A 21,896-nucleotide genomic window follows, 5' to 3' on the forward strand; every position below is an offset into this window, starting at 1 on the left:
ATAATGATAACTTTTAGATTATATTATTGTATATAGCTGAGAACTAGGAATTTTATCTCTTATTGTTTTCCTGATTAATTATATTAAATTGAATAACTACTTTGCAAATATTATTTGTCACTGAACCTTTTTAAGTCCTAATATCAAAATTTCCAAATCCTGTAAAAATATTTATTTTAATTCAGTCTAAGAGTATAATTCCTTCTGAATGGATGTCAAATATTAGTAATTTAATGTATTTTTTAAAGCATACCTCTCTGGTTATTTAAAATTTTGATCCATTTATTTTCATTATTCTGAAAATAATAAATTTATTCCACCTTTTGTCTCAGAAAACTACAAACTTGACTCTCAATAACTGATATTTAGCTATGGTATAATAAGTGGGCTTAGGCATTCCTTTTTCAGTATTCACCTTTGTTATACCCTATTTTGTATTCTTGGAAAAAATCATCAAAAAATAATGTAAAGCTGCCCTTTCCATTTATTGATATTTCACCAGCCCTAGTTTCTGCAGAGGAAACTAACTTTTAGTCAAGCTATATGATCTGACATGTTTCCTAGGAAATTGTGCAAATATTTTATATATAATAAATTCAAGAAACCCAATGGTAGAAATGGGGTTATAAAATAAAACATATGATAGGCCATATTCTAACTCCTCTTTCTTTTTTACTTATTTAAAAATAAGCTAATACAGTCTTTGCATTATGTGGTGCCTTAGCCTCATTGTAGCATGAAGACAAGTTTTTATTATATGTTAATGACATGATTTTACTCATAATCCTTAAACATTCTTAATGTAGTGCTGAACTTATTGGCTGAATAGTTTCTGAATGCAAGTGCCTCGATGTTATCTTATTTTTATATACTATTTGCATTCAGATGAGTAATACAAATAACTGAATTCAGTAAATTAAGATTCTTTGAGGGTTTCATTTTTATATTCTATTCATCCAGGGGTTCCATTATGTTTCAGGACAGCTCAAAATCTGTCATTCATATAAAACATATCAAAGTAATTTTTAGAGCCAAGGCAATCAGTTGTTAACTTCCACTTTAAAAAATATTGTCCTGTAGAGTAGAGCAAGAGGATTGATGAGGGAGGAGGGGAAGAAAAGGAAAGGTACTGGGGAATGAGAATGATCAAATTATGTGTATATATGGATATCATATATTGAATCCCACTATTATGTGTAATTATAAGGCACAAATAAAAAAAGAACAAAATATTTAATTTCCTGATTCTCTTATTTGTAACATAGAACTCTTAAGATTTCACGGGAATTGAGATATCCTTTTGCCTGTTTCGAAAGGTAGAATAGCCTTCCGTTAGGGATGGATAGAAGTCCGAATGTGTCCTATCTAAAGCACATGAATCTCTTCTTCATCATCTGCACAGAAGACTAATACTTAAGATAATCTTCTTTTACTGCTTGTTCTTTCAACAAATAGTAAATAAGCACTTAATTTATAAGATGTGCTATACATTATAAATAAGTGAAGACGAGTGAGATATTAACATCTTTTCAAAAGCTTGCCATCTAGTAGGATAAAAAGGATAATTAATTAATTAATTAATTGGTACCAGGGATTGAACTCAGGGGCACTTAACCACTGAGCAATATCCCCAGCCCTTTTAGTATTTTATTTTGAGACAGAGTCTTGTAAAGTTGCTTAGGACCTAGCTAAATTGCTGAAACTGGTGTTGAACTTGTAATCCTCCTGCCTCAGCCTCTTGAGTCAGTGGAATTCCAGGCATGTGCTATTGCACCCAGCTAAAAAGAATATTTATAACTACAAATGAGAAAAGAAAATTTAATAGTTTTGTTAGGTTGCTTTTAAAACTCTTTTCTGAGAGCTGAGTCTAAAGGATATGTATTTTGATTAATCTCTACACCCATATCTGCCTAGATTACCAGAAATATATTCCACATTAACAGTGGTTTTTGTAAAAGCAGATTGACTAGCCAGGCATAATGGCACAGGGATGCTGAGTCAGGGAGATTGTAAGTTTGAGGCTAGCCTTTGTAAATTAGAACTTGTATCAAAATTTCAAAAAACGGTGGGGAGAGGATGTTGTTTAAGAATACAGCTCAGTGGGAGAGTGCCCCTGTGTTTAGTTCTTGGTATTGTAACAAAACAAAAAGCAGTTTGAATTATTGAATTATTTCTTTGCCATTTAATTGCACCATTTAAGTGTTATCCTGATTATTTTATTAAAGAACTATAGTTTCATAAAACACACATGGAAAGTTTTTTCCTCCAAAGCTGCCTCAAATCAGCTTTGATTGTGTGTTAAAGTCTTTGTAAACTTGTTCATTGAAAGAATTCCATTGACATGGTTCTAGGTGTTTGGAAAGAGTTTATTCTATTTTCCAAAGAAGGCAATATCCACTGCCACCAAATTATAGAATTTATTTTTTTTGATAAAATTTTCTTTTAACAATAGCCTCAAGACATGAACATTGAACTATTTCTACATTTTCTGTAAAATTTCTGAGGAAGATGGTGTCTTTTATTTGGTTATGAATTCCTCTTTGATTTAGTTTTTTGGGAAATGTTCATCTTCCACTAAATTTTCTTTTTGAATTATGATTCCTATGTAATTAATCTTAGTTTTTTAATGACTTGGCTATCAAAAAATTTAGAATTCATTGTAATACTTATAATATTAGCAATAATTAGGTTTCTGATTTAACTATAATTTTCCTTTTATTACTATAGCTTTTGTGTGTTAACACAGTTTACATATTTCTCATTTTATGCAGAAAGAATATTGTGTTCTGTTTGGTTGGGGACATTAGTCCTATGTTCTTTGTCTCCAGTTTTTTTATTTTTAGTACCAGGGATTGAACCCAGGGATGCTTAACTACTGAGCCACATCACCAGCCTTTTTATGTATTTTATTTAGAGACAAGGTGTCACTGAGTTGCTTAGGGTCTCCCTAAGTTGTTGAGACTGGTTTTGAACTTGTGATCCTCCTGCCTCAGTCTCCTAAGCCACTGGGATTACAGGTGTGTTCCATGACGTCCAGTTTTTTTTCTGCTTTTTAAGATGTTCATTATTTTGTTACCATGTAGATTATTATTTCTTTCATGAATTATGCTTTCCATGTGATCAGACCTATACTGATTATTTTTATATATGATATTACATTTTTGAAGCATATAGCTGCTCAGCTCTTAGCATTGTATTTGGTTGTGTCTTTTTCCCCCCCCTTCAAATATAAGTACTTTATACTATCTATTGTAAATTATATGGGTTATATAACTTCCATGCTGAGCTCTAAGAAAACATAGATAATGTTTCTACCTTGTCAGTGCTCTGGTATCAGTCAGTGCTGGGAGGTAAAATTAGTTTGGTATTTTTATGGAATTATTTTTCCATTGTTTTGGTTCTAAAAATTTGGATGCAGAAATAAAACATAGTTGATGTGGTGCAAAAAGGATAATAATTATAGAAGTTTTTAAAAATGTAGAACCTTCCAAAATTACTAGAAATCACATGAATTTTTCCATTACAATCATTGGATTCTGACTCAAGTCAGTTATAAGGGTTCTCAAAGTTGGTAAATACATGAGAGGGTCAGTGGTAGAGGATAGGGTGTGTCTGTCCTTAAGTTGCCTTGTAAAATTATTAAAGCAGTACCATGCATGTGTTTGTGCTTAGTATATAATACTGGTATTTCTTTGACCTTTTTTCCCCCCCAGAGGTGACATTGTGATTGCAAAAAGCCCGAGTGATCCAAAATCAAATATTTGTAAAAGAGTAATTGGTTTGGAAGGAGACAAAATCCTCACCACTAGTCCATCAGATTTCTTTAAAAGCCATATTTATGTAAGTAATATTTCAATTATGTTATTCATTGGTATCAGAGTTGATTAATATTAACAGAATACAATGAAAAAAGAAAATAACTTTCATTCGTATTTTAAATATAAGAAAAAATGTTGTGTCCAATCAAATTTAAGTATATCAGGAATAATTTGGCCATTATATTTGATATATTTTAGTTCCTTTTAAAACCCTATATAAATATCTCAGTTATACTTTTTACAAGCAGGATATACCAATGAATGCTAAATTATTGGACAAATATTTGAGGAGAAATAGGATAGTTGCATAGTCTCAAGAGTATCTCTTCTGGGATACTTAGTAGTAACTTCCAGGGGGAGAAACCTGGCAGACACCACCTGAGTCAAGTGATCAAGGTTAACTTCACCTACATCAAAACGTATCAACAAAATGTTGTCCCTGAATTGAAATACCAAGAAGGGCATGTGACTTTTGTGATATTCTTACCAAAAAATCAAACAAACAAATCCCCAAACCACAGTCAAATCACAAGAAAACCTAAATTGAGGGTCATTCTACAGTATACCTGACAAGTGCTTCTCAAAAAGGTCATGGGGCTGAGTTGTGACTCAGTGGTAGAGCACTTGCCTAGCACATGTGAGGCACTGGATTCATCCTCAGCATCACATAAAAAAATAGATAAATAAAATAAAGGTGTTGCATTCATCTACAACTAAAAGAATATTTTTTAAAAATGTCAAGGTCATAAAAAACAAATAATGACTAAAGAACTGTCATAGATAGGAGGAGACTTAAAATCAATCTGGCTTAGAAAGTTTTCTACTGATGAATGAATCAGACATAAGGTTCCTATGTTCATATATGAATATATAACCAGTCTAACTCCACATCATGTTCAACCACAAGAATGGATCTTAATTAGAATAAGTTATACTCTGTATATGTGTATCAAAATATATTCTTCTGCCATGTATATCTAAAAAGAACAAATAAAAAACAAATTAATTGGATTGTAAAAAAAAAAAGAAAGTTTCCTACTGAGTAATCAGTGGAAAATCTGGCTAAATCACATAAGGTCTGTAGTTTAATTTTTAAAAGTCTTTTAAAAGTTTTTAGAATATAAGTTGTATATAAGCCACTTGCCTATTCAGGTAAAAAAAGAGTGCAAGAACAACAGAATGAAAGAATGACAAGCAGATATACTGTGGTAGCTTCTTTTATCACTCTGATGGCTTCTGTGACTGAACTTATAGGAAGAGTGAACTTTTAGGAAGAGTGAGACTTTGTTTACTTAGCTTATATTCTGCATACTTTAATAACTATGACTTAATTTTCTCTTTAAATTTTGCATTGGTATAAAATTATTAATACAGCTGTTATATTAACTAACTTTACTTCTTCTCATCCCTAATGTAAAGAAATAACTGAAGAGTAAAATTGTATTCAATGTTAAAAATGTATTTTGAACTATGATAGCCTCTGATTTCCCTTTAAGCTTGATCAGTAGATTGTAAGATAACCTGTTATTTATTATCCATAATAGATGGATGGTATTATGGTATTATGCATATAGTATTATGTAAATATTTTTATGTTATTACCACAATACTAAAATACACAGTAATTGTTAGCTGATGATTATAATGTTGAAGATGATAGTATTAATGTCAGGTGATCTATTTTTTTGCCGTGGCTTTCATCATGAACACTGTATCCTTTTATTTTTCAAAAATGTCACTTTTCTATATGATTTTACCTTCATATAACTATTCTCATAACATGAGATATTCTATTTACTTCTAAGTTGCTTTAGAAATTATGTACTTAAGATGAAAAATAGCTTTTTTTATTGGTACGTAATTATACATAATTGTAGGATTCACGATGCCACATTCATATATGCATATAGTTTGATCAGTCTCATTCCCTAGTACATTCCCTTTCCATCTTCTTCTCCTTCCTTCATGAGCCTTGGTCTGCTCTACTGATCTCCCTTCTATTATTATTGTTAATTATATTTTAATATACCACAATGAATCATTTATATATATCTAACACATATATATATATATGAGAAATGAATGAATGATAATGGTGGATGAAATCTACCAAATTATGCTGTCTATATATAAATACACCACAATAAATCATTCATCTATATACGAATGACACAGATATCTAACATGTATACCTAGCATTATTTGGTGGATTTCAATCCCCAGTATTTCCCCATGCCTTCCTATCCTCTATCCCTCTTGATCCTCTCTTCCTTTTCTTTTTGTGAGATTCCTCCTCTGCCTTTTTTTTTAATATCCAGAAATAATTTTGTCCAGACAGAACAAAACAATAAACAATAGCATCATCTATGTACTTAAATACCTTTATTGTTATTTTCTTTGTGAGAGTTAAGTTAGAAAATGTCAGGACAGAGTGGTTTAGATAAAGTCTCTACTAAGGAATGAGAAAAGATTCCCAGAGGACTGTGAGATGTAAATTTTTAAAATATTCTATTTAAGGAAGCTGTTCATCAAGTTTTGTATGTTTTACAAATGGGCAAATTAGAGAACACTGCCATTTTGTTCTAAGTTATTCCATTTACTTTCATTGACATTTATTAGTGTATAATACATAATTGAAATAATGTTGGTTAACACTCATTATATACTTACTCTAAATGTTAAAACTCTTTACAAAGGTTAAATTATTTAATTATTACAACAGCAACCCAATGAGTTAGGTATTAGTATTTGGCTGAAAGGAAAAGTAAACAACAGGGCGGTTAAATAAATCACCCAATTTCAAGCAGTAAGAAGAGTTGGGTTTCAAACACCAGTAGTCTGGCTCCAGAATCTGTACTCCTCACCATGCCATTGCTTCTTCTCCCTGAATATCCTTTATCTAATTATTATTTCTACTCCCATTTCATCAAATTGTTCTTCCCTTAAAATATATTTGTTTCTGTTATTTCAAAAACAAAGGAATCTAATTCTGATCAGTACCAGTACTGGTTCTGAAAGAGATTATAATGTTGAAGATGATAGTATTAATGTCAGTTTCACTAGGCTGGGTTATTCAGGCAATAAGAATTGTGTAGCTGTTACAGAACCATTTTAGCAAATGTCTCTCATTTTATTAATCACCATTAATAAAGGCGATTTATAACAAAAATTCATTTAAGTTCGGAAAACTCTGAAAAGACATCCAAACTATTTGCAGGATCTGTCTCTCTAGAGTGTTCCCTTTTTCAGTTATCACAGAAGCATGCTGGTGCTGTATTTTTTAAAGTGGGTTTTTTCACCTTATTTTAGGAAAAAAATGTTATTTTAAAGATGAAGACACTACTATTTAGATCCTGATTGAGCTATATAGTAAAGATGATTAATATGAAATGTGTTTTGAATTCCAGGCCAAAAAAAAAAATTATTCTTGTATATAGGTACTTCAGAAAGCAAAACACTGAGATTGTCCTTTGGAGCCTAGACTACAGAGTTTAGCATATGAAAGAAATAGCATTGTTTGTAAGTTGTCAAAAAAGGATGTGAACAGATCATTGGTTAAGTGGTGTGGAATCATTTCATCATTCCAGAGTTTAAATAGTCTATGCTGCAAGCAACACTTATAAACCAGATTTATTTTTTTACATTAAATATTTAGAGTAGCAGTCTATGTTAAGGTGCTAGTTCAGTTGGTTTGGCTTATTTTGATGTTACTAAGATTAATGATTCTCTCTTTGGGTTATGGGCTGAGTATTGACTACTCATATGTGAGTTAAATTCGTAACTCTTAAGATAAATAATATATTCAGCTCAAATATCTTGAATATCTTTCTTTTCTATATATGCTACAGGGATTCCTCACCTTGCTTCTAGATGCCACTACTTTATCAAAAAATGATTTAGGCCAGGCGCAGAGTGCATGACTTGTAATCCCAGCGTTTTGGGAAGCTGAGGCAAGAGGATCACAAGTTTGAAGCCAGCCTCAGTAAGTTAGCAAGGCTATAAGCAAATCAGTGAGATCCTGACTCTAAATAAAATACAAATATAACACCCCACCTCCAGCTGGAGATGTGGCTCAGTAGTTACGTCCCTCATACCGCACCCCCCCCCCCGCCCCAAAAAAAGTTAGTGGGCAGTTCGGGGCATTGAGCAAATAGGAAATGAAATGAATTGGCATTCTCATACTGGTTTGCTTAGTAGGCAAAAGATAAAGTAAAAACCTGTTTAATTCCCCTAGGGAAGAGAGGGCCAGAATTTAGAAAGTATATAGTAACATTTTATTATAAAGCTAATGGAGAAAAGAAGAACACTTCATAATATTTATGAGGATAATATTTATTGTGTGGTAGAGCTGTGATTTTTAGTTAATTCATAATACAACTGTGAAATACTTAGGTATTTTGAAATAGAGTAAATCCCTGTCAGCAAATATACTGTAAGTTCTCCCCTCTAAACAAGCAAACATGCTAGATACCACATCCTCCTATATGATGAAAGAGATGTATATATTTACTCATCCCACTCTTAAGCTTTATATACTCTCTTAAACTCATACTAGTTAGATTTTGATCCCAATCACTTTGAATAGTTCTTAGTAAAGTCTCCAATGACTCCTTCATTATCTGTCCAGTGAGCAAGTTTTATTTCTCATCTTACTATCTAGTTAGCATTTGAAATCGTTGTTCTTGAAACCTGGTGTTATGATTTGGATATGAGGTGTCCCCTAAAAGCTCACATGTGAGATAATGCAAGAGAATTCAGAGGAGAAATGATTGGGTTGTGAGAGTATTAACTGGAGGTAGCTGGTGGTGTGGCTATAGAAAATGGTTATTTAGGGGCATGGCTATGGGATATATATTTTGTATCCGGACAGTGGAGTCTCTTTATTTGCTTCCTGATGATGTGAACTGCTTCTCTGCCACGCTCTTCTGCCATGATGTTCTGTCTCATCTTGAGCTCCAAGGAATGAAGCTGGCTTTCTATGGACTAAGACTCTGAAACAGTGAGCCCTAAAATAAACTTTTCCTTCTCTACAGTTGTTCTGGCCAGATCTTTTAGTCACAGCAGCAAAAAAGCTGACTAAAACATCTGGTTTCACTTAGTTTTGGGGTACTTCTCTAGGTTTTCTTGCTGTATATCTAACTGCTTCTTCTGAGTTTCTTTTGTTGATTCTTCCCCAGATCCCCAAATTGGAATGACCTCCAAGTGACTAAGGGAGTAACTAAGGTTTCATATTTTAAACTTCTTCTCTTGTTTATATACATTTACACTTTAGGTGACCTCATCTTGTCTCATGGTTTTAAGTATCATCTAACTTACTATCAGATTTATCTCAACTACAGCCTCTTCCCTGAATTCAAGAACCATGTATCTAATTTTTTAATATTTCTACTTTAGTGGATAACAGTCATCTCTAACTTCCCATGGTCGTCTCTAACTTAACACGGTCATCTCAAAATTAGAATGTCCAAAACAAAATTCTGATTTTTCTCTTCCACACAGATTCCTTCCATATACTTCCCAATTTAACAGTCTTCTGGTTGTACAGGCCTTACAGCTTGGACTTGATTCTTTTCCTCTTTTACCATCCACCAAATGCTTTAGATAATCATGTCTTTACCTTCTAAATATAATCAGATTCAGACTATGTCTTGTCATGGTCACTGCTGATATCCTGGTAGAAGACCAACTCATCTCTTTTTTTTGTTGTTGTTGCAATAATAATTTATAATAATAATAATTTCTGACTGCTCTCTTTACTAATCCCCTTCCCATTTTCCTGCTCTCTGCTCCTACTATTATTAATTGATGTGATCCTTTTTAATGCTGAGGCTTTTTAAGAGCCGTTTTGTCACTCTTATGTTCAAAGACCCATGTGGTTCTGGTTCCCCTTTCACTTGTAATAAAAAATGTTGGTCTTCCAACAATTAAAAATGTTGTATTCCTCCTGCTGCCTTTCTTGCAATCTAAAGTTTTACTGAAACATAGTTATGTTCATTCACTTACTTATTGCTTGTGTCTGAGTTGAGTAGTTGTGACAAAAATTATATGGTCCACAAGGCTTGGAGTACTTACTGTCTGGTTCTTTACAGAAAAAAAAATTGCTAACCTCTGCTCTAGAATATAAGGTTCTTAATAATAGGACTTGTTTTGATTTTAGCTAAGTCCCCAGCCTGTAAATCATGATTTTGCATCTGTTATTTTAAAAATACTTGAAGGGTAAAAAATATATATATATATATGAATAGGGTCTGTGTTTTGTTTTAGTTTCTGTTCTACTTCAGTTTCTTCTTGAAGACTTGCTTCTGAGCACATGAATGGTATTGTGACTTTTCAGAAAGATAGTTGTACCTGTAGCTCACCATACCATATGCTACTGCTGATTTGGCTCACCTGTGGTCATTCTAGTCTTCATAGAAGACTTGAAATTTGAGAGACTTCCAGCGACAAAACTACCTGATCACCTGACGTAATGGCAGATGAAAATCAAAGCAAATACTGAAAATGTCTCAAAAGAACAGAGTGTACTAGAAGAACAAAGTACTGATCAAATGTTTATTTCCCTAAGCAATTCCTATCTGGATTTTTTTTTATTAAGCAGACTAAAATTCATCTTACTATGAATTGACTTTGGGTACTGAACTTATTCTAAAATACATTTTCTTAAAGGATGGTGGGATTGAGCTATGCTGGGCCTATCTTAGTCTCATTTTGGGGAATGTTCGGTGCTCTAGAAATGTTTTGGTGGTTTTGTTATGATGAAGGCTAAGTTGCTTTTGTAACATTCAGTGATTACACTCATTAGGATGTGTGATAATGACAGTTTTCTGCATTTCAGTAGAAATGCATGTGCCTTTGAACTTATTTAACTACTATACTATTTTGTTCTTTTGAACTTTTAATGGATTGATAGATAAATGGTGGATAAAGTTGTTACTAAAGTTTGTAAACTTCTTTAAGTATACACTTTGGCTTTCCAGTGTCTAATCATTGAAAAATTAAGAATAATTTTTTAATTCTTTCAAACATAACTTTATTTACTGAATTTTAGTTTCTCAAACAAAACTAATTTGTACTGAAAATGGATATATGAATAAAATGTGATTATGGCCATTTTACTATATTCCTATGATTACTGCATAGAGATCTTTTGCTGTTGTTAAAACAACATGTCAGAAAAATTATGATTTCACATTTACTCTAAAACTTTCAAAAGTATCAGGTTATTTAAGGCTTTTTGGTCGTCCCTGATACCACAGATTTCAGTGTTATACAGAAAAATGAGTGTTCATCAAATGATAGTCTACAACCAGGCTGGAGTGATGGTAGGTGAACAGGAAATATAGTATCTTTCTTTGTGAATTATAGGTTACATTAACAATATCATTATTGTTATTGACAGAAATGTAAGAAATAGAGACAATTTTTACATTTCAGAAAGAACTGGTTAAATGTTCTCAAGATGTACTAAAGATATAATGTTGTTAAAAGTTGGAACTTGGAAATGCAATAATATGGCGATAATAAGGCTGTTTTGCAGTATATTAGAAAATATTTAAATAAAATTTATTGACAACCTGAAAAACAATCTCACTAATTAGACAGCATTAGAAAATGGTCACTCTATAGCTAACACTAATAGTCCTTTAAGGTGTACTGTGTATTTAGGATACAGTTCAAATCCCTGAATAGCCTAATGCTATTTTTCTGTTTGTTTAAGTGTCATTTACCTTAACTAAAAGTCACAACCATCTGGTCTTCTATTACCACTTGTATTATAAACAGAAAAAGTACTTATGTGTTAGGGAGAGGAATCATCAGATTTGAAAGGGCTTATTATAAGCTGCTGATACACTAAATCCTTATGTCATTTAAGTAGAAGAACTGCCTAATAATGTCACTTATTACAACTAGGATATCTAAACAAGGGACTAGTTTTTTGCAACCTGGAGTGATAAAAACCTGTGCTGCATATCCATTTCTCAGCAACAGCTCCCAGGGTAATCAATCCCAGCATACTGCTAATGCCTTGATTGTAGCTGATGTAGAGGAAATATGTTTACTCTTTTGCTAAAGTGAAGTTCACAGCGGAGATGACATGACTTTTTCATCCTATAGCTAACACAATTCTGAAGATAAATTTGACTTATTGTTTACTAATCTGAGGTGTTTTCATTAAGATATTAACACTAAGAATGTTCTTTGAGGCCCCTAAATTCAAACATTTTTTGATGTGTTCTTAGAACATTTTCATAATAATTTGAGGTTTCTTTAATAATATGTAGTTTATAGAATTTTGTATTTTATTTTTGTATGTTTGAAAATATGTATATGTATATATGAAGATCAACATTTCTACTAAGAGAGTAGCAAATTACCTGAAATTAATGTTTCACCTACAAATATTTTAACCAAAGTTGGAAGGTCAGAGCAACAGGTGCAAATCTAGGGAGGCAGAAGGCAATTCTGCAAAATATATATATTTATTTTTATTTTAACTTATGTGAGACCCCTTTATTTTAAGTTTGCCTAAAACTAATTGAGAGAAATGAAGAAAGACTAAAATTGTAACACTGCTGTTTAACATAGGCATCTGACCTGACTCCAAACTCCATTAGTAGTAAAGAGAATACATTCCAGGTGTCATGTGGCTTCCTAACCTGATATAATCATCTTTACTAGGTCTGCTGGAGAAGCTGCTGTTGAAGATGTTCAAATGTCTTGGAATAAGCAACTAAATTAAATTCTGTGTTATCATGTTTGTTAATTAAAATTTGACAAAATTAACTGTAATTTCCATGACCTGTTCAGTTTTAGCTCATAAAACTATTCTTACTTTACCAAGCCCATCTTTCCCATAAAATAAGAAGAGAAAAGAAGGCTTTGTATTTTTTAAAATCAGGTATGCATGTTATAAAACCGTTGCAGATATTAACTAGCAAGAAATCACTGGCATTACAAGTCATTTACTGCCAACCCAGAGATTATTTTCCTTCTGGATTAGGATTTTCTTAAGTACTTTAAGAGATGGTACCAGTCACTTCATATGGCACAACTACTGCTTGCATCCCCACCAAACACACATGCAGAACCAACAGGGAAAGGAGACTAAGGATATACAACTATAGATGTGAATAATTTAAAGTTCTGATATATAATTTGAAATCTTCCCCTACTTCATACCTGTACATTATGTGTATAAACTTCTAAATTCATAAGTATTTAAGAAATCTGTGTTGTCTGAAGAGACCAAACTTCCCTATTTTAAGAAAATCAAAATAAGTCTAGGGACATAGACTGATAAAGACTTCTGGCCCCTAACCAGTCCCAGTATTAAGGCATCTTCCTTAATAAGGCCACGTTAGGAGCAGCCCAACCACTGGACTTGTGAGAGGAGGGTAATAGGGAGGGATGGGAAAAAAATACTTAAATGGCCTTCAAGAGACTATAGGAATAGGCCACATTTGCCAGACATTAACCTCTCAACTTTTTAAAAATTTATATGTGTATTCATTAATTCCAAAACATTTATTAAGCATGTACTTGAGGGTCAGCATGTGAGGTTCTTTCCCTCAGTAATGTCCAACAGAACTTTTTGAAATAATGAAGATATTCTGTATCTGCAGTGTACAGTAATGGTAGCCACTAGGCACATATTGCTCTTGGCCCGTACTGTGGATGAGGAACTGAATTCTCAACTTTTTATATAATTCTAAAATATAAAAAGTCACAGGTGTGACTATTGGCCACTGTATTGGACAGTACAGCTTTAGAAGTTTGCAGTCAAGTTGGAAGAGCAAGGAATTACAATATGGTATAATCGTATTGTGTATAGAGAGCTATGATAAACACCAGGATGTTTTTCCAGAGTGGAGTTAGATAAAATCATTCCAAACAAGGGAGGTGAAATCTCAATTAAAGCTTAAAGAATAAGTAGAGTTAGCTAAAGCAAGCAGCATATTTCTGATGACCTAAAAGTGAGAATGTAGTGATCTACTTTGGGGACCTGCCAAATATAAGCTCCTATGTGTGGAACATATTTTGGATGGAGTGGACAGCAAAAGAGATAAAAAAATATAAGGTAAACACAGTTGCTTGTATGGCTCAAGCAGGGGGAGAATATGATCAGGCATAGTTTTTAAGTGATCACTCTGATATTAATGTAGACCAATAGAGGATGATTTGGAGTAGAAGACCCTGGAGGCAGGGAGCCCAGTTAATAGGCTGTGAATGATGCATAACTGAGATAATCACATCATGAATAGAAGGAAGTAGGAAGATTACAGGAAAGATTAAAGAACTCTCTAGATGAGATTGGTTGCTGGAAGAAAGGGATACTGGAAGGGCTTAAAAATGACACCCACATTATTAGCTTTAGCAACAGAGGGAGGTGGTTCAATAGGACAGGGAAAATTTAGGAAATGAAAAGAAGATACATTCAATTTTGGAAAAGTTAGAACTCCTAAAAGCATAAGCTAGATTGTATTTTAATTAAATTATTTGAGCAAGTGGCAAAAAACATTGTCTTCCCAAAATGATACCTGGATGCTTTGCTATTCCTTTCTTGATGTCTGTAATTTGGTTTTATGATCCCACAGTCAAAACAATGTTTTGATGCTTTCAGCCCAAGGACATCAATCTTAGTTTTTTAAAATTTTCATCTACTTTCTTTGTGCATCATCACAAAAAAATGTCGTCTGTCATTCACCTGCTTAATTTGCAATTTTGTATTCACAAAGCTCCATTTCATCCTAAATAATTTGCAGGAATTGGAGCATTGGAGTTTTGTTTTGATGACTAAAACACATGTAGAAATTTCAAAGAAATACGTACAAAAATGCCTTTAAAAAAAAGTATCCATAACATCAAGTACAAAAAGCTTACCTACTTAATTTTAATCATTTCCTTTTTTGGAGTATAGACTTTTTTTTTTTTTTTTAATTGGTGACCTATTTCTAATACTGTTTCAGACATAAATCTGTTTTCTAATCACTTTATATTGACCATTTATGCAAAGGGACAATAAGAGATTGAAAAGAACTGTAGAATAATCCATAGCAATAAATCTGTATAGGGATGGTTTCAAACTTTGGGAAGAGTTATGCCAAATGTCAGGAAGAAACTTGAGGTACAGATATATCAGTGCATATTTTTATAGTATGCATTTCATTTACCTACTATTTTGGATTATTTTTTTTAATCAAGTGTCATGAACATTTATTTCTTAAACAGAAAATATTTTCTAATCCAATGTTTTTGAGTCAACATATATATAAAGTTTTATTTACACTTAATACAGCCTTTCCAAAAAGTTAAAATGAGGTACTTTTCTAATATGATTTGGAAACAGCATAACAGTGACTCAAAGTCAGAGACATGAAAATTGCCTATAAATCTTCACACAAAGCAATTATTACCAGATAACCAGGAAATTATATCTAACAACTTAGATCCTAACATGAAAGATCCTACTTACTGTGGTATTTTAATAGTATTTAATTACATTATAGGAATTTGTAGTTAAGGTGTAAGACATTTTTTCCCATTTAAAATAATAAGAAAAATACTCCCATTGGTGTGATGCTGGAAAAAGTATATTTTATATTAAATATCTGTTAATCCTCTATTTACATCTTTAAAATTTGCCATTTACATGATTATATCAATTGTACCAGAATTTCTCAATACTTACTTTTTCTTCTCAACCTCCTTCTTCTTCTTGTAAGTTTCCAAATAAGAGAGAAAGCCTGTGATAGTTGAATTTCTCTACCTATATACATTGCTTAACATAATGTCTTCCAATTCCATTTGTTTTCCCATAAATACAGAATTTCTTTCTTCTTTATGACTGAATAATATTTCATTATGTACATATACCTCATTTAAAAAATTCATTCACCTGATGATGAGCACTTGGGAAGACTCTTGGCTTTGTATAAATAAAGCCACAATAAAAATTGGTATGAAGGTAACTCTATACAACTTCATTTCATTCAGATATATGCTAAAGAGTAGTACAGCTGGATCATTTGTCATTGAACTATTTTTTTGAGAACCAGATGTTATTTTTCATGAGAGCCAAACTATTATTATTTTATTATTATATTTTAATTTTAATAAGTATTATTATTTTAATACTTACCACTATGTTTAACTATACTCTGAAATACCCTGTGTTGCATTGTAATGAGAACAAGGGTATTTCAAGCTATATTAAAATGAAAATGCAGACTTAGACTGAGAGTATAAAACACTTCTAAGTACTAATCCCCAAACAGAGCAGGCATCATTGTATTTAAAAATAGAACAAAAGTAAGAAGGTAAACATCATTGTTTAAGAAGGGGATTTCAGAATTATATGGCTTCCATACTAACCCTCTTCCCCTTCTTCCACCTCCTTGCTGAAATTGGTAAATGTTTCTGAAGCTGATACTTCATAAGGAAGGGCCTAAGCATTCTATATTTAAGAAACATTGACAATGATGCCTGTTAAAAGAATAAAAATGTCTTTACTATCAACCTTGGATGGTCTGATCTTAAAGACTGAATTTCATTAAATCAATTTCCATAATAGGTACTTATTCACAATTGATGCATGTTTTTAATTACTCTAGATTCATTTCAAAGACTTGGCTAGAACCAGAGCTACATGATTAAATACAGTATAAAAGAAAATAACCAAAAACATAAAATAAAATTGCAAAGCACAGTACAATTTTCAGAGAATGGGTAGATTGCTTAGGAAATAGGAAAAAAGCAAGACTAGCAGGCCTCATTCACACCAGCAGCTGGGATAACTGCTAGTATGAGCTCTTACTGACTACCCAAGAGATGCTGAGAGACTGATGTGTTACTTCATTTGGTTTTCACGATAATCTGTCAGATATTTTTCTCACTTGTATAGATGAGGTTTAAATGGGTATTCAACTAGTAGATTGGAGAGCTGCATTTGGAACTTGGGACTGTGATTCTGTGGACTGTATTTTTAACCATTATCTTAACCCATCATAGATCAGTACTCTGGCTGGATGGAAGTACTGAGTACTTAACGGGGATAAGATGAAGGAGCTTAGTTTGTTAAAGCTATGCGAATAAGCAAGTCAAGTCTTAAAATTTAAGCTTTAAACTCAATAATGAAAGAGAACTTTTACTAAAGTATATCCCCCATTCATAGTCTAGATCTGTAGTTGTAGCCCAACAAAACTTTTGTGTAAATTCCTCTCTGGTGATGACTGATTTTGAAACTAAGGTGACACCATTTTTAAATAGATAAGGGGAATAACAGTCCGCAAGAATGACGTGAGTAGGATCACATTATCAGGCAGAATTCAAAAGGGAATAAAAACAAGCAGGACTGCATAGGAATAGTACCCACTGAAATGATCAATTTATTAAGTATTCCATACCTGATCCTTAAAAATGTAATATTTTAATCATGTGTCAAGCATATGGAAGCACTTCTTTCAGGTCTCCAAATATACCACTGCCTCAGTTAACTGAGACAGAATAGATAAGAAGAGTGTCAATGAAAATATAATATGTAGTGAAATTTGTCCTTGAGTTTACTTTCAGAGATTCCTGTAACTGGCACTTGAGACACTCTCATTTTTTAAAACTAAATTTTAATAATGTTTTCTAAGCTTTGTATTCTAAAAAGTTCTTCTAATTTACTGCCTCCAGGGATTTAGTTCTTCTCTTTTTTATGCTTTTTTGTTTACAAGCTTTTGCTCTTATTGGAAGGGTAAACTCTAAAAATTATTTATGGGTGTTTCTAATTTCACTGTTACCCAAGTCAAATACTAAACTTAAAGCAATCCCTTTAGAATAGTTTTATTAATAAATTACTTCATTTTCCAAATACTAGTCCGTGTGCATGGGGTCTTACCATGGTCACATTTTAGTTATATATGTCATGATTAAACAGAATATGCATTAGCTTATTACTATAGTGGAATAGTAATTTTACTTAATACTACATACTTGGAAAATAGTAACATAAAAAAACAATTATATGGGTATTAATTGTTAGAATACAGTAACATCTTATGGATGTACATTCTTCATACGGATATTTTCCTCAGGCAAGGAAATTGTATATTGTATATTTCAGATCATTTCTTTATACACAAAATCTTTAAAATATGTGTATAAAATGAAATACTTTTGACTGAGGTGTCATTGATAGATCACTTCCATTTGTTTTTGCCGAAAAGCAGCAACAAGGCTTTATCTGAACACTTTCATGGAATGTGTATGCCTGTTTTTCCTATGCATTACAGGAAAAGGAAAAACTAATCATGTAAAAAAGGACTCTGAAAAGTTTTTCTTGTATGATTTGTGTTTCCTTCATGACTACCTTTCCCTTTTTTTCTGCAGTCGGTTTACTTAAGAGTCAGATACAGCCAGTGCACATCTACCTTTGCTGGTTATAAATTGTAAAATATTTGGCAAATAAAGGGTTGATTAAAACTCAATCTTTCCTTAGGATTTTATGTGTTTTGAAATACTTGAAAGGTCAAATGCACAAATATCTTACATTTAGTCAGAACTTTTTCTTAATTAGGTGCTTTTTGGTTAATCAAATAAATGAATTTGATTCTGGTTTAGTAAATGTGTTATTTGATATTGTGGACACTTTCATCAGATTTCACTTGAATCAAGAAAGGTAACACCTGTGGGTTTCCTCACAAAAGACTCTTTTGTTAAATGGACTCCTGCAGGCCATGAGGCAATTACATTTGCTGCGTGTACTTTAAAAAGAGGCACTTTAGACTTCAGTAAACATAGCTGAGAACTAGTAGCTGGATTCTTTTGTCCAGTCCTAAGATTATGTTTTATCATAGGTCAGGAAGTAAACCTCTGACTCAGAAATGGAAAAATCAAATCATTTAGGTGTTTAATGTTTTAAATTTTAGCTCTAAAGTTAGCTATATCTGAGACAACAGGAAAATTCAGATTTAAGCAAAAGTGAAAACAATTTCTCTGGCATTCATTGAAAACATTCATATATTCTTATTCAGACTTATGCATTTATTCAAAATGACATGGTAGATTTATAAGTTGTAAATAACAATTTTTGATTATAAGTAACATGAACAAAAGACACAGAATTAGGAATTTCCCTTTTGAGCCCTTTGCAAAACACGTATTTATTGTAGTGCATTTTAGCCTAGTTACAGCTTTTTAAAAAGAACATTTTAATGTACCATCCTGTTCTGTTCAAATTTTATTATAATATTGCTATGCAGTTCTCCTTTTTTTTCTTATCTAGCTTGAATTTTCAACTTAATCTAACAGACAAGCTAGAAGGGAAAAGTTTTCTTTTGTTCCTGGCATTACTTTATATAAGTCACCAGTTTTGCACCTCAGACTTAAGCCCAAAACTTTATTTTGTTTTGTGTATGAAAAATTGAGTTCTCTACTAGACTGATATTTTAGAGATTTAGTGAAGATATTGCTAACTGTAGTCATGTACTTTTTCTTTACTAAGAAGCAAAGCCTAGTATATGGATGGATTGGAAATTAGGTCACTCTCTTTCCATACTACCAGAGAGCGAAAAGAAAGAAAATTCCATAAAGTTCCTCCTAGCTTTCTATTACATTATGATGAGAAATATTCCCATGTCCCTTTTTAAAAAAATACAGGTATCATTGAAAAGTTTAAGCATTTTAAGATACACGTATCTGTGTGTGTTGTTTGTATGTATACACTTTAAATTGTACAAATATGTACTATATCATAAAAATGTAAATTTTGTAACATAAATTATTTTTATCTTTATACCTAGTGTCTTTCAACTTAATTGACTGCATCATAGACATTTTTCCATATATTTGATTTTGTTTTTTAATCACTGTCTGTTGTATCAATGAACTACATTCAACTTCTGCCTAAGAAGAACATTTACACTATTGCTATTTTGAGGTGTAGACAGTACTATAATGAATTTGCTTCTTAGTACACAGTTGCATACTGAGTTTGGCATATTTTTTCTGGACATTTTGGTAGGGAAAGGTAAAACAAAACCTGTAGGAAGTAGAAATGCCAAAGCACATTTCACATCAAAAGTTTAGTCTTCAGCAAAATGATTCTTTTTTACATATTATAAAGTAAGCTTTTTTTTTAAGGCTTTAAAAATTAGGTAATTTAAACACCTACTTGTGGTAATGACAGACTGTCTGGTGATGAACTTGCCCTCCTGCTCCATAGAAAACTGGATGATGTCTGTGGAACAAATATTTCCCATACATTGCACAGTAGGTAGTATGATGCTGTGATCCCTGAGAGAAAAAAGATGAAGTACACATAAACTTGCCCCAACTTCTATCTGAAAGTAGTTTTCCAATCACAGTGCAAACAGAGGAAATTAAGTCAAAGCACACATGTAATTGTTCAGTTGAGGAGACAGATAATGAGGACCAGGGATCCTTAAGTGGTTAAAATTTATAGATCAGACTACCAGGGCTGATCAGAGCTACAAAAAAATCTCCACAGCTCTACACTGATATTCCATGGTTTGGGGCTGAATACTAAATTGTACTTGCCTCTGATAAAATTTGAGACCACCAACCTATAAACCTTACATTCCCAGAACTCACACAGGCCTGAAATATATTTGAGTTCTCACCAGCTATTGATTGTTGATAGGTAAGAATTCAGTAAAGACCCTAGGAGGATGATTCCTTAATAGTACAGCTAAATGAGACACAATCTAACAAACTTAAAAATCAGGGTTGAGGGGAACATAAGACAACAAAATCCACTCAACTAGTGAATGTTTAGCTAAATCACAAATTACTATGTGAAGAAGCAGGAAAATGCAACTCATATCCAGAAGTTAATCAATTAAATAGACCCATAAATGACAGAGATGATGGAATTAGCAGATAAGCATTGTAAAACACCAGTTCTAAAACTTTCAAGGATATAGAGGAAAAAGATGAAACAATGAGGAAAGATGGTAAATATAAGGTAGAACCAAATGAAATTATTGCAGCTTGAGAATACATTATTAGATGGTCTTTACAGCAGATTAGAAACTGCAAAAGAAAAGATATTTGAAGATAGCAATGAAAATTATACGAACTGAAGGAAGGAAAGCGTATAGGGAAAAAATGAATAGCCTAGGTAACTCATAGTATTAAAACAGATGAACAAATATGTTGTGGAAATTCTAAGGTAGTGGGTGAAAACAAGGTAATCTATATTTTCCCCCCACATTTGAACAAAACTATAAACTAGAAATCAAAGAAGTTTAAAGCCAGGCACAGTGGTACACTCCTCTATCCCAGCTCCTTGGAGGCTGAGACAGGAGGATCACAAGTTTGGGACCAAACCTGGGCAATCTCAAAACTAAAAGGGCCAGGGATGTAGCTTAGTGGCATTGGCCTAGCATGTGCAAGGCCCTAGGTTTAATCTTCAGTGAAAGGTTAGGAGGGAGGGAAGAAAGGAAAAAGGGAAAACAAGTTCAGGTAAAAATATATACAAAAAAAATCAAACCAGGGAACATCATGATCAAATTGCAGAGAGGGGCAGGGGGCACAACACTATAAGACTTGAGAACAAGGAATCTCTACTGTCTATCCTCATAAATACAGAAAGAAGACAATGAATTGATGCATGGGAGAAAATAACTTTCAATCTAGAATTCTATATCCCGTGAAAATATCTCTGAAAAATAGGATGAAGGAAAGGTATTTTCACAGAAAAATTCCAGAGAATTTTTAAGGCAGGTAAGAAATTCATTGCCAGCAAATAGCTGTACATTATAAGAAATGTTAAAGGATGTTCCTCAAACTGAAAGGCAATGATAGGAGATGGAAGTTTCAAGTCATAACACAATAGAGAACACCAGAAATACTAATGCTAAATGTCTGGTTAAATATAAGTTTTTTTTTCTTACTATGCTAGGGTTGAACCCTGGTCCTTGCATATGCTAGGCAAGTGTTCTACCTACTGAGCCACATTGCTGGCCCTTTCGTTTTGTTTTCATATGAACTTAATGCTTGGCTAGTTAGACCTCATCACACTGAAATCATACGCAACTTTTTTTTTTCTTTGTCTTTCTTTTTTTTTTTTTT

At 32.5% G+C, this 21,896-nt stretch overlaps 1 protein-coding gene across 7 annotated transcripts in view; it reads left to right on the top strand.

The window, feature by feature from the left end:
- Window positions 1-21,896, top strand: part of Immp1l (inner mitochondrial membrane peptidase subunit 1) — a 76,979-nt gene that overhangs the window by 48,419 nt on the left and 6,664 nt on the right. For all 7 annotated transcript variants that reach the window (XM_071616317.1, XM_071616319.1, XM_071616320.1 and 4 more), the window contains one exon: window positions 3,714-3,840. In XM_071616317.1, the coding sequence (XP_071472418.1) occupies window positions 3,714-3,840 (127 nt within the window). The remainder of the gene's footprint in view (window positions 1-3,713; window positions 3,841-21,896) is intronic.

This window comes from Marmota flaviventris, chromosome 9 (genome assembly GCF_047511675.1).
Source record: "Marmota flaviventris isolate mMarFla1 chromosome 9, mMarFla1.hap1, whole genome shotgun sequence".
Lineage (NCBI taxonomy): Eukaryota > Metazoa > Chordata > Mammalia > Rodentia > Sciuridae > Marmota > Marmota flaviventris.